Source organism: Periophthalmus magnuspinnatus, chromosome 6, assembly GCF_009829125.3.
Source record: "Periophthalmus magnuspinnatus isolate fPerMag1 chromosome 6, fPerMag1.2.pri, whole genome shotgun sequence".
Classification (NCBI taxonomy): Eukaryota; Metazoa; Chordata; class Actinopteri; order Gobiiformes; family Gobiidae; genus Periophthalmus; species Periophthalmus magnuspinnatus.
This window is the reverse complement of record NC_047131.1, coordinates 772,041-784,762: the sequence shown is the minus strand read 5'-3', so window position 1 is coordinate 784,762 and position 12,722 is coordinate 772,041. Positions and strand designations below refer to the sequence as shown.

Here is a 12,722-nt window from a genome sequence, read left to right as displayed (position 1 = left end):
AGGTCTGTGTGAGGAGGAGCAGGTCTGTGTGAGGAGGAGCAGGTCTGTGTCAGGAGCAGGTGTGTGTGAGGAGCAGCAGGTTTGTGTGAGGAGGAGCAGGTCTGTGTGAGGAGGAGCAGGTCTGTGTGAGGAGGAGCAGGTCTGTGTCAAGAGGAGCTGGTCTGTGTCAAGAGGAACAGGTCTGTGTGAGGAGCAGCAGGTCTGTATAAGAAGAAGCAGCCTCCCCCTCATCTCCTCCTCACCTCCTCTTCATCTCTGGCTCGTCTCGTCCTCGTCTCTTCATCTTCTCCTCATCCCCTGCTCGTTTCCTGCTCATCTCCTCCTGGCATCCTCCTCACACCCTCCTTACGTCCTCCTTGTCTCCTGCTTTCATCCTCCTCGCCTTCTTGTCATCTCCTCACGTCCTCCTCACATCCTTTTCACCTCCTCCTCATCTCCTCATGTCCTCCTCGTCTCCTCACATCCTCTTTGCGTCCTCCTCACCTCCTCCTCGTCTTCTCCTTGCCTCTTCCTCGCGTCCTCCTCGCCTCCTCCTCATCTCCTCCTCTCATCCTCCTCGCCTCCTCCTGGTCTTCTTATGTCCTCCTGGTCTCCTCGCATTCTCCTCATATCCTCCTCACCTCCTACTCGTCTCCTCCTCACATCCTCCTGGCCTCCTCCTCATCTCTTCGCATCCTAATCCTCTCCTCATTGCCTCCTGCTCCTCTCTTCATTTTCTCTTTGCCTCCCTCTTGTCTCCTCCTCGCGTCTTCCTCATCTCTTCATTTCCTAATCTCCTGTTTGTTTCCTGCTTGTCTCCTCGCGTCCTCCTCACATCCTCCTAGTCTCCTCCTTGCCTCATCCTCATCCATAATCGTCTCCTTGCCTCCTGCTTGCCTTCTGCTCGTCTCCTCATCTCCTCTTAGCTCTTGGCTGCACATGTGACCTTTAGATCAGTGCGGATTACACAGCGTTGTGAAAACTTGAGTCCATTACAAAACAGATGTGGATAGAAGCTCCTCCTTGCCTCCTCCTCACCTCCTCCTTGTCTCCTCGTCTCCTCCTCGCCTCCTCCTTGTCTCCTCACCTCCCTCTCCCCTCCTCCTCGTCTCCTCCTCCTGATTAGGCAGTTTTGTGAGTAATTGAATACAGTGTTCCCTCGTTTATCGCAGGGGTTACGTTCCAAAAATAACCCGCAAAGTAGAAAACTTTACCTTTTTTTTTTACAATTATTATATATGTTTTAAGGCTGCAAAACCCCTCCCCACACACTTCATACATTTTTCTCACACAGGCATTAACATTTTCTCACATTTCCCTGTTGTTTAAACACAAGTTCAAACCTTCATTGATTAAAAAAAAAAAAAATAAGCACAGCATTATAGAATGAAACAAAATATTGTACTGTACTGTAAATAAAAATGACAGCTGTTAGAAATATTGTAACAAATTTAATTGTATTCATATTGTATTTAATTGATCGACCTAATTTTAATGATCATCCTGATTCCTCTGACCGCGCCTGTTCAACCTGTCGCTGCTCCATCCTGACGATGGTCTTGTAGTGACAGTTACAACCCTTTTTGCATCCTTGTTGTTACTTATTGCAGCTGTCGTCCTTATGTTATTTTCATCCTTCTTTATGTGGCGAACCGAAGATTAATTTATTCCGTAATGGCGCCCTACAGCCGCGTAACTTCTACCTGCCCTAAGCATGTCCTGCTTAAATAGACCAATACGGCAGGACAGTTACAGCTTGTCTTTATTCAGCAACTTAACACATCTCATCTGTTGTGCACCCTGTACGCGTTCACTCCTGTTACATTTTTTTCGGTGCGCTCCTCAAATGTGCTGTACCGCAACAATAAGTAGGAACCAAAGTAAAAAAGTAAATAATGTATCTAACATACTATAACAAATAATATTCATTGTTAATAAAATAAGAACAGGAGATGCTGTACATCCCTTAGCCAGTCAGGACGCAGAACACAATGTGCGTTCATACACTAAAAAAGAAGCTACGATATAGCGAGGGATCACGGTACATTACAAAACAGATGTGGATGGAAGCTCCTCCTTGTCTCCTCCTCGTCTCTTCCTCTTCTGCTCGTCTCCTGCTCGTCTTCTCCTCGCCTCCTGCTCCTCTCCTCCTCGTCTGACTGGGCATTCTCTGACCACTTCAGGCAGGAAACACTACACCAAATGATGTTTCCATTCTCTGGTGTGGGTTGTTGAGTTGTGAGTTATCGGGAAAGGCTCTGGCCGAGCTCCATGATGAAGCTGGCTCCTGACCGCTGGCCGTCTGTCACTCTGCCGGCCGCTGGTCATCCCGAGGACAGGGGCCTAATTGCGGCGCACTTGAATAAGTCACTGAGTGGAAGCACATGGATTTAATCATGTAGATGTGTCAGGGGATATGGAGAGACATAAATGTCAGCGTGTGAAGCATGGCAGCCATGTTGGCGAGGTCCTTATCCTTATGTGCACCACGTGCCCTCTGTAGTGTGGATCCATCACAGTCTCAGAGATGCTCCTTCAGCAGTTTGTCAGCAGGACGAGTCGCCACGGAGACGAGGCATTTTGCAGTTTGTGTAATCAAAAGGACAAGGAGCTGGAGAAAAACTAATTTAGAGCAGATCTCTGTGAAACTCCCAGTTTAGTGAAGATGAGGGGGCCTGAAGCCCCAGAGCGTCTGAACACTCTGTTCATACGTAGAGAGCTAAGAGCTATCACAACACACGGCCACTGGACCTCACACACAGCACACGGCCCACTGGACCTCACACACAGCACACGGCCACTGGACCTCACACACAGCACAGGGCCCACTGGACCTCACACACAGCACACGGCCACTGGACCTCACACACAGCACAGGGCCCACTGGACCTCACACACAGCACACGGCCCACTGGACCTCACACACAGCACAGGGCCCACTGGACCTCACACACAGCACACGGCCACTGGACCTCACACACAGCACACGGCCCACTGGACCTCACACACAGCACACGGCCCACTGGACCTCACACACAGCACACGGCCCACTGGACCTCACACACAGCACACGGGCCCACTGGACCTCACACACAGCACAGGGCCCACTGGACCTCACACACAGCACACGGCCCAATGGACCTCACACACAGCACACGGCCCACTGGACCTCACACACAGCACACGGCCCACTGGACCTCACACACAGCACAGGGCCCACTGGACCTCACACACAGCACATGACCCACTGGACATCGCACACAACACACCGCCCACTTGAACTCGCACGCAACACACGGCCCACTGGAAGTCGCACACAACACATGGCCCACTGGACCTCACACACAACACACGGCCCACTGGAACTCATACACACCACACAACATACGGCCCACAGGAACTCACTCATGAGACACCACCCACTAGACCTCACGCACAACCCATGGCCCGCTGGAACTCACACATAACACGCAGCCCGCTGGAACTCACACACAACACAAGGCCCACTGGACCTCACACACAATACACGGCCCACTGGACCTCCACGTCGTTATTTCAGGGTATGGACAGAATCACGGCCAACTGCAAAAATCTCTGCTTTAAAGAGTTTAAGGTTCAGGTTCAGGCTCCACAGTGAAACATAAAGAACTCAAATGATTTATTTCACTTTGGACAAACGACCTTGTGTGTCGTCGTGTGTATGTTTATACCATGTTCATGTTCATGTAAAAATGAAAGAATGGGTTGTGACCCTGACTATGCCGAGGTCACGGGGATGCTAACGTGCACAGTATTAGCATGAACATAATGCCGTAGCTAATGAGCTGTGCTAACTGCTTCTTGTAGGCGCCATGATGAGCCTCTTGTGCTGTTTGGACAGCTCTTGAGTTAATGTAGAGCCATTGTCTCTGCTGAGGTAACAGGAGTGTGGACTGAACCTGGACCATGGGCCATTTCAAACCACAAATAATGTTTTGTTTTGTAATTTAAAGACTTATGGAGTCGCGTTGCTTTGTGTTTTATAACCTAAAATGTGTTCCTATGGAGCAATTTCATGTTCATTTACACTGTGTTTTGGTAACACTGAGGCATTTTTGAAAGACTAAACTACCAATATCACAACTTTCAGCATCGTTGGGAGGAAATGGAATAGGCTGGTCCATCTGCGAGGATCAGGATGACTTTAAATGAAGTTACTTTGAGCATTTTTGTGTGTTTTGGATAAGACGACCTCAATATGCAGCGTTTAATCAAGGAAAAGCTCGTCTCACATTAAATTGGTGGTAGTGGAAGTAGTAGTGGTGGTAGTAGTTACCTGAGAGATAAATTGCAGCTACATACCATTCTGGAACAGTTTTGTCTTATTTGAGTTTAGAGTAAGTAAATGCTGTTTTCAATCTCTGTTGATATCGGCATTAGCAGATCCGTAAAGCTGTAGTATCAAAATCGGTATCGGAGCAGAAAAAGCAGGATCAGAATATGTTTATAATGATGACACATAGACTAGTATACACCCATAAACCACTATGAACCTACTGGACTAAACCAGGATTAAACCAGGACTGAACCAGGACTGAACAGGACTAAACCAGGACCAAACCAGGACCAAACCAGGACCAAACCAGGACCAAACCAGGACCAAACCAGGACCAAACCAGGACTAAACCAGGACTAAACAGGACTAAACCAGGACTAAACAGGACTAAACCAGAAATAAGCAGGACCATGGACCACTATGAACCTACTGGACTAAACCAGGACTAAGTACAACATTTAATGTGGAAAATCACAGTATATTGTCTGAAGTATTTTATTATCGGTTTTATTATTGTTATCAAAATCAGTATCAAGTCTTTTTCTTACTATGGAGACTAAGTTTGTCTTTTGTGTTTTTCCTGGGCGTTTGTACTGTTCAAGTGTGTGTCATCAGCTCATTATTTTTCTTCTCCCACAGATCAGCAGCCTGTCGTCACCCACTCTCAGCACAGCGCCTCCTGTCACTTCCACAGCACAGCGCAGGAGGAGATTAGGTGAGTTTAGGCCACGTGCCGAGATAATGGGCTGTCACATCCTTCTGTGGCCTCTGCACCTCCCGACGGCCTCAACTCATCCTGGAACCACAGCTACACAAAAGTCAAGCCTCCCGATCTTTAGCACAAGCTGCGGAACCAAAAATACGTCTCTCACTACATTCACAAAGAACTCACACGTCTGCAGCTGTTCCAAAGACACTGGACCAGCCCCAGTGACAGATAATACTAGAAATAATACACACATATGCTCTTAATAATACACACATGCTGTATATGCTCATAACAGGGGTCACCAACCTTTTTGAAACTGAGAGCTACTTCATGGGCACTGAGTCATACGAAGGGCGACCAGTTTGATACGCTCTTCTGAAATAAGAAATTTGCTCAGTTTGCCTTTAGTTATACATTATTACTAATAATAAATGATGATGATCACTACATCTCATTGGAAAATTGTCCCATTTTCACGAGCCACTGACAAACCTTTTTAACAAAACTTGAATTATGTTGCACAATGTTTCAGAAAGTTATCAATTATTTAATGTTAAAGAAAAATCTACTTACATATTTTTAAATAAATCTCAGTTGTTTTTTGTGACTTTTTCGCCGGTGTCGTGAAAAAAGACTTGCTTACCCAAAGCTGCCTTTAGTGCAGGGCTTTTTCTCGTGGGTAGTTAGCATGGAGCTTTTGTGACACGTAGTGAAGTGTCCGTCAACGTTGTGCCACTTTCCCGTCGCTACAGTTGCTCCACAGATGAGACTCACAAAATTTGTTGTGAAAGTGATTTTTTTCTGCCATGTTTTTGGGGTAAGAAACTGCATTCAGTGTACATCTTCACAGTTCTCGCTAACTGAGCACTGGTTTTGTCATGCGCACAACACTAACCTTTGAACTGAGTAGGTCAGAGTTTACCTTGACTTATCTAAATTTCATGTATAATGAACATATTTTTAAGATAATGTCATTTTAAAATCTATATAAATGCAAGGGTGATTAAAAATAAATAAATAACAAATAAAACGAATAAAATTACATTTTAGATGCAGCTCATTAGTGAGTTGTTAGTGAGGCCTACATGAGTCGCCCTTGGGGGCAACCTGGTGCCCGCGTTGGTGACCCCTGGCTCATAATAATACACACAGATACACACATATGCTCGTAATACACAAACATATATGCTCATAATAACACACACACATATGCTCATAATAATACACACACATACATGCTCATAATAATACACACACACACACACACGTATATGCTCATGATAATACACATACACAATGGGGCAAAAAAGTATTTAATCAGCCACCAATTGTGCAAGTTCTCCCAGTTAAAAACATGAGAGAGGCCTGTAATTGTCATCATAGGTACACTTCAACTATGAGAGACAGAATGGAGATGATTTTTAAAGAATTTGTTTGCAAATCATGGTGTAAAATAAGTATTTGGTCAATAACAAAAGTTCATCTCAGTACTCTTTGTTATATACCCTTTGTTGGCTATGACAGAGGTCAAATGTTTTCTGTATGTTTCCACAAGGTTTTCACACACTATTGCTGGTAGTTTGTCCCATCCCTCCATGCAGAGCAGTGATGTTTTGCTGCTGTCGCTGGGCAACACAGACTTTCAACTTCCTCCAAAGATTTTCTATTGGGTTGAGATCTGGAGACTGACTAGGCCACTCTAGGACCCTGAAATGCTTCTTATAAAGCCACTCCTTCAGTGCCCCGGCTTAGTTTTTACTAAAACGTTCTATTTTGGTTTCATCTGACCATAGGACATTCTCCCAAACCTCTTCTGGATCATCCAAATGCTCTCTAGCAAACCTCAGATGGGCCTGGACATGTACTGCCTTAAGCAGGGGGACACGTCTGGCACTGCAGGATTTGAGTGCCTGACGGTGTAGTGTGTTACTGATGGTAGCCTTTGTTACTTTGGTCCCAGCTCTCTGCAGGTCATTCACTTAGTCCGTGTGGTTCTGGGATTTTTGGTCACTGTTCTGGTGATCATTTTGACCCCACAGGGTGAGATCTTGTGTCTAGCCCCAGATCGAGGGAGATTATCACTGGTCTTGCAGGAGCAGACGCAGGAGCAGATGCAGGAGCAGACGCAGGAGCACACACAGGAGCACACACAGTAGCTGATCCAGCGTCCAGACCTAGAAAATCGGAGTTAACAAAGTGTTTTCAGTCTTTATTTTAGCCACAGAAATACAAGAAAATGACTTTTACGTGACATATTACAGAGAATAATTGTCTGAGAATGATTATTAGAGATATACAGAATTACAATATCAATGGTATTAATAAAAGAGCTGCAAATAGAGCTGATTCAAAATGATATTTATGAGCATTTGTGGGTCATTTTTGGAGACACTTGAGCCTCAGTTCTACATTCACAGCCGTGTTCTTGAATGTCTCTGCTGGATTAGTACAATATCGTCTGATTATTGCCATTGGGATAATAAAAATATATCAAACAAATGTGAATCATCAACAAAAGTGCAGAATTATCACTTTTACATCATTTGGAAATTTTCAGCACAATTTTGTTTTTTAATCAGGTTTTTGTGCCGTTTTTATTATAAATATTACACTTCATATTCAAATTCTGCAAATCTTCTGAACAATATTCAGTCAAAACAACAGTGTTACTGAGCGATATGCTCATCTCTGAATCCAGACACATTATGTTTGTATAAACTATTCAAAAGCAGTTCAAATAGTTCACTCCCGTCTTTGAACAAAGCCTCCACAAAACAGTCAACTTTATACAGTTTGTGGTGTCATCTGAAACACAACAGTTCTGTGCATTAAGAGAGTGTGATGTCACCACAGCGTGGCGTCACACTCCCTTAATGCACAGCTCACAGAAGAGACGTCTGTGTTTCACATCCCTGTCACCTGTGCAGTACTCTGGCTTTAGAACGCTCGTCACAGGCCCAGCTCACAGAAGAGACCTCTGTGTTTCACATGTGTTGATTAATCTGGCTGTTAGGGAAATGAACAGGGCTTTAGCCTCTGTCTGCTCCGATGAACTGCTGCTCAGAGGAAGTCAGGACTCATCGATTTTCCTTCACGTGAGGCTCTGCCGCCTACAGCTATCAATGCAGCGGATTAGCCCACATGTGAACGCCAGTGTTATTGGATAGAGTCACTCACAAATATCGAGCGGAGCTTCTACGAGCCTTTGAGCACATGCAGAGGTACTATGATCTATGAGGAGAGAATGCCTTTGGGGACGTGTTAAGTACATCTGCATATTACAGGCCCATAGCTTTAGTGTGTGTGTGTGTGTAGCGTGTGTATGTTGTGTGTGGGGTCCATAGCATTAGTGTGTTTTGTAGAGTTTGCACGTAGTGTGTGTGGGGTCCATAGCATTAGTGTGTATGTCGTGTGTGTGTGGGGTTCATAGCATTAGTGTGTATGTAGTGTGTGTATGTCATGTGTGTAGAGTCCATAGCATTTGCATGTATGTAGTGTGTGTATGTCATGTGTGTAGGGTCCATAGCATTTGCGTGTATGTAGTGTGTGTATGTCATGTGTGTAGAGTCCATAGCATTTGTGTGTGTGTAGTTTGTGTATGTCATGTGTGTAGAGTCCATAGCATTTGTGTGTGTGTAGTTTGTGTATGTCATGTGTGTAGGGTCCATAGCATTTGTGTGTGTGTAGTTTGTGTATGTCATGTGTGTAGAGTCCATAGCATTTGCATGTATGTAGTGTGTGTATGTCATGTGTGTAGGGTCCATAGCATTTGCGTGTATGTAGTGTGTGTATGTCATGTGTGTAGGGTCCATAGCATTTGTGTGTGTGTAGTTTGTGTATGTCATGTGTGTAGAGTCCATAGCATTTGCATGTATGTAGTGTGTGTATGTCATGTGTGTAGGGTCCATAGCATTTGCGTGTATGTAGTGTGTGTATGTCATGTGTGTAGGGTTCATAGCATTAGTGTGTATGTAGTGTGTGTATGTCATGTGTGTAGAGTCCATAGCATTTGCATGTATGTAGTGTGTGTATGTCATGTGTGTAGAGTCCATAGCATTTGCATGTATGTAGTGTGTGTATGTCATGTGTGTAGAGTCCATAGCATTTGCGTGTATGTAGTGTGTGTATGTCATGTGTGTAGGGTCCATAGCATTTGTGTGTGTGTAGTTTGTGTATGTCTTGTGTGTGGGGTACATAGCATTAATGTGTGAAGTCTGTGTGTATGTCGTGTGTGTGTGTATAGTGTGTGTATGTAGTGGGATGTCACTGTATGTCCTGGTCATCTGCAATCACAGTTAGGAGCTGATAATCAGTGTTTCAGGTCAGAATTTAATCAGAAAGAACTAAAAATAGTAACTACAAATTTTAGATGCTAAAATAAGTTATTTCAATTAATCAATTAAAATAGAGAGTGCCCAGACTATGGAACAGCGCCCTCTGCCTGTCAGATCCTCTCTCTTTAAGGCAGTTTAAGACTAGATTTAAACCGGCCTCTTCTCCCTGGTATTTAACACCACACAGGACATACAGCTCCCACAGATGAATGCCGTTGTTGTGCCCATGAACAAGACACTTATAGTTAAGTGTCTTGCCCAAGGACACTCAGAGCTTAAATCAAACTGCTGATTTTTGTGGAGGGCCAGTGGAAGCTTAAAGCCACTACCATTTTCAACACTCTGAACTAATCATGGCTATAGAATTCTCGTCATAATTTGTCGTACTTTTATTTGAACGCTTTGCACAATCAGATGCACAAGTCAATACCAGACAAAAGTATGAGCAGAATTCCGAGACCCTCCATCACATCTCTCTCTGTAGAAGTTAAACAGAAATGCAGTTATTGCTTTGGCTCCATAAATCTTTTGGATATGTTCTGTGTCAGATTTTCATGTTGTCTGTGTTGTTTATCTTCTGAAGCTGGAGCGAGGTTGGACTCATGATGGCACTGAATCAATCAATGTCATGCAGTGGATCAAGCACGCAGCCTCTTCTCTGCGTCTATACGTCTAATGAAATCAGCTCTAAACAAATCAGCCGCCTGTCAGAGAGGAGGGGTCTTTAATCTGAGCCCCTCGCTGAGCTCTTGTCCTCTATGTCCCCTCAAGGACACAACTACTGGCAGTCTATGTGTCCCAAAGTATCTAAGCTATAGTCCTTAAAGGTCCTGTATTACAGAAAATGGACTCTTTTGAGTTAGGTCCAAATGAACAACTCTTTTGGTGTTTTCCAGTCAGGTTTTAGACCCCACCACAGCACTGAGACTGCTCTTATCAAGGTGACAAATGACATCCACCTGAACACTGATGCAGGCAAAGTCTCAGTCTTGATCCTGTTAGATCTGAGTGCTGCCTTTGACACTGTGGATCATGGGAACCTCTTACAGAGACCAGACGACTGGGAGGGCATCTGTGGTACTGCACTAAACTAGTTCAAGTCCTATCTAGAAAACAGGGAATACTTCGTTGAAATTGGAAAATGTGTCTCAGATAAAATGTCCCTGAGATTTGGGGTGCCCCAGTTGTCCATCCTGGGACCCCTGTTGTTCAGTCTCTACATGCTGCTGTTAGGCAGTTAATACGCAGCAATAATGTGTCTTACCACAACTTTGCAGATGACACTCAGGTCTATGTCTCACTGGCAGCAGATGAATATGGACCAGTGGATTCACTCTGCCACTGCATCCAACAGATCAGTGTGTGGATGCAAAACTTTCTCCAGCTAAACTCAGACAAGAGTCAACTCATAGTCTTTGACCACAGAAACATAGAGAATGTGTCACCACGCACCTCTCTCTCTCTAAAACCTTCAAATCTGGAGATGTTTTTTTTCATGGCCGATGCCAATTGTTTAGAATCCAGAGAAACTAAAGGCCGATGAGCTCTGCCGATATTTTTGAGCCAATATGTAGGGCCGATTTAGATGATATATAATTTACTACAAACTCACCCACAGCCCTGTCTCTATACAAACTGGATCAGAGCGTTGTCATCACGCTCTGGACAGTCCCTCTTTGGACTCAAGGGTTCTGATGAGCACAAACCAAATATTGGCCTGTGCTGGAGATTTATGGCCGATAGCTGATAAGCTAAAAAGTGCAAATATCAGCCCGATATATCAACCAACACATATATCACTTTCTCAAAATAAATGATAGGACATGATGAGACATGTGACCCAGTCTGAAGTGTTCTTAATAGCCATTTGTCATTTATTTATTTTTATTATGAGTTAAGTCATGCTCTGTTAAGACTAATTTAAGTGTGGTTATTATAAAAATGTTCTTGTCATTCATCTATTTCCCCTGGCTGTGATCTGTGGCCTTCTGGATAAACTGTCGTCTTGTTTTTGTCTGTGTAGAGTGAAGCATGTCTCTGTCTACGCTCCTGCTGTGTGCTGCTCTGGTTCAGGGTGCTGCTGTGTGGAGCCTCAACCCTGATGACCCCAACGTCTGCAGCCACTGGGAGAGGTGAGCGAGCATCCTGCACGGAGCCAAGGTCGCTCCAGAATACAAGTACACACACACATGCAGACACACACACATAGACACATGCACACAGACAGACACATGCACAAGGATACAATACACATTCAGAAACGCACACACAGACACACTGACACACACACAACGTGACATCACTCTAGGGGTGTTCTACATGAATTTATGGAAGAGTTTTCAGCTGTTACCATGGTGACACAATACACACATTAGGAAATACTGACAAGAAAAGTTTTAATATAGTCCGAAAATTCTTTAAATAGCACATTACACACAATTATTATTACACACAATCCGAGTGTTCATGGTCCTGTTTAATTTGATTTTACACAAAAAGGTGAGAGTGACTCACTGGAAAACTGCTGGCTAATGCCAATGCTAATGACTGTAATGTTATTTGAAAAGGACTTGTTTAACAGCACAAATCTGCTCATCTGTTAGAATTCAGATAAGTCAGCACTTTATGGTCAGATGGTGTTAAAATAATACTCAGATTAAAGTCTAACAGAGCCTGAGACAGAGCAGTGCCTTTAGTTAGCATGCTAATGACATCAGCTGCACACTATGAAGTAGACGCCCACTCGCTCTAAACCAAAGTTTGGCTGTGTTTTGTAAAGTCTGCTCATAATGGATGGTCACTGTTGTGGTGCGAGCGACGAGGGGAGGAGCCGAGCCTCAGATGAGAGACGCAGGCAAATTGATCAGTGCACTCTCGCTCCGATCCATCACGGCGCCAGCCACACGGAATAATTATTAGGCGCGTTTGCTACTGTCATTTGTGAGAAATAAGCAAGAATCATTTTGGTCCCGGACGCAAAGGGGAGGAAAGGAAACTGCTAAGATTTATCGTGTGGATTATTGGCTCACCGAGGGGGGCGCTTCAGGAGAGTGGAGCCACCTTGTTGCTGGTAAAATGAAATCCCGACGGTACTCCACTATTCTCCGTCTGACACCGATCACATACATCACCTGTACAATTCACAGGTGATACTCTCTGTGTCTTAACAATTCTGATTCCAGGTAATATGAGATAACTTCAACGTAATGAAGGAGGCAGCAGCAGAGTCCAGTTCAAGATTGTATTAGGGGCTGTAGATTAATGGGATTGTAACTTGAACTGGGAAGCCTGGCGTAAAGGGGATTATGGAGGCAGTGGTTGCTCTAAAAAGGGACAAGAACAGAGGAATTATTGTGGTAAATGACAAGGGTGAAAATGAGAATGA

The 12,722-nt window shown here is 44.3% G+C and overlaps 1 protein-coding gene across 1 annotated transcript in view; it reads left to right on the top strand.

The window, feature by feature from the left end:
* megf11 (multiple EGF-like-domains 11) overlaps positions 1-12,722 on the top strand; it is a 219,274-nt gene that overhangs the window by 37,188 nt on the left and 169,364 nt on the right. Inside the window, exons 2-3 of the mRNA XM_055222399.1 lie at positions 4,934-5,009; positions 11,361-11,469. Of these exons, the coding sequence (XP_055078374.1) occupies positions 11,369-11,469 (101 nt within the window). The 5' untranslated portion in view covers positions 4,934-5,009; positions 11,361-11,368. The remainder of the gene's footprint in view (positions 1-4,933; positions 5,010-11,360; positions 11,470-12,722) is intronic.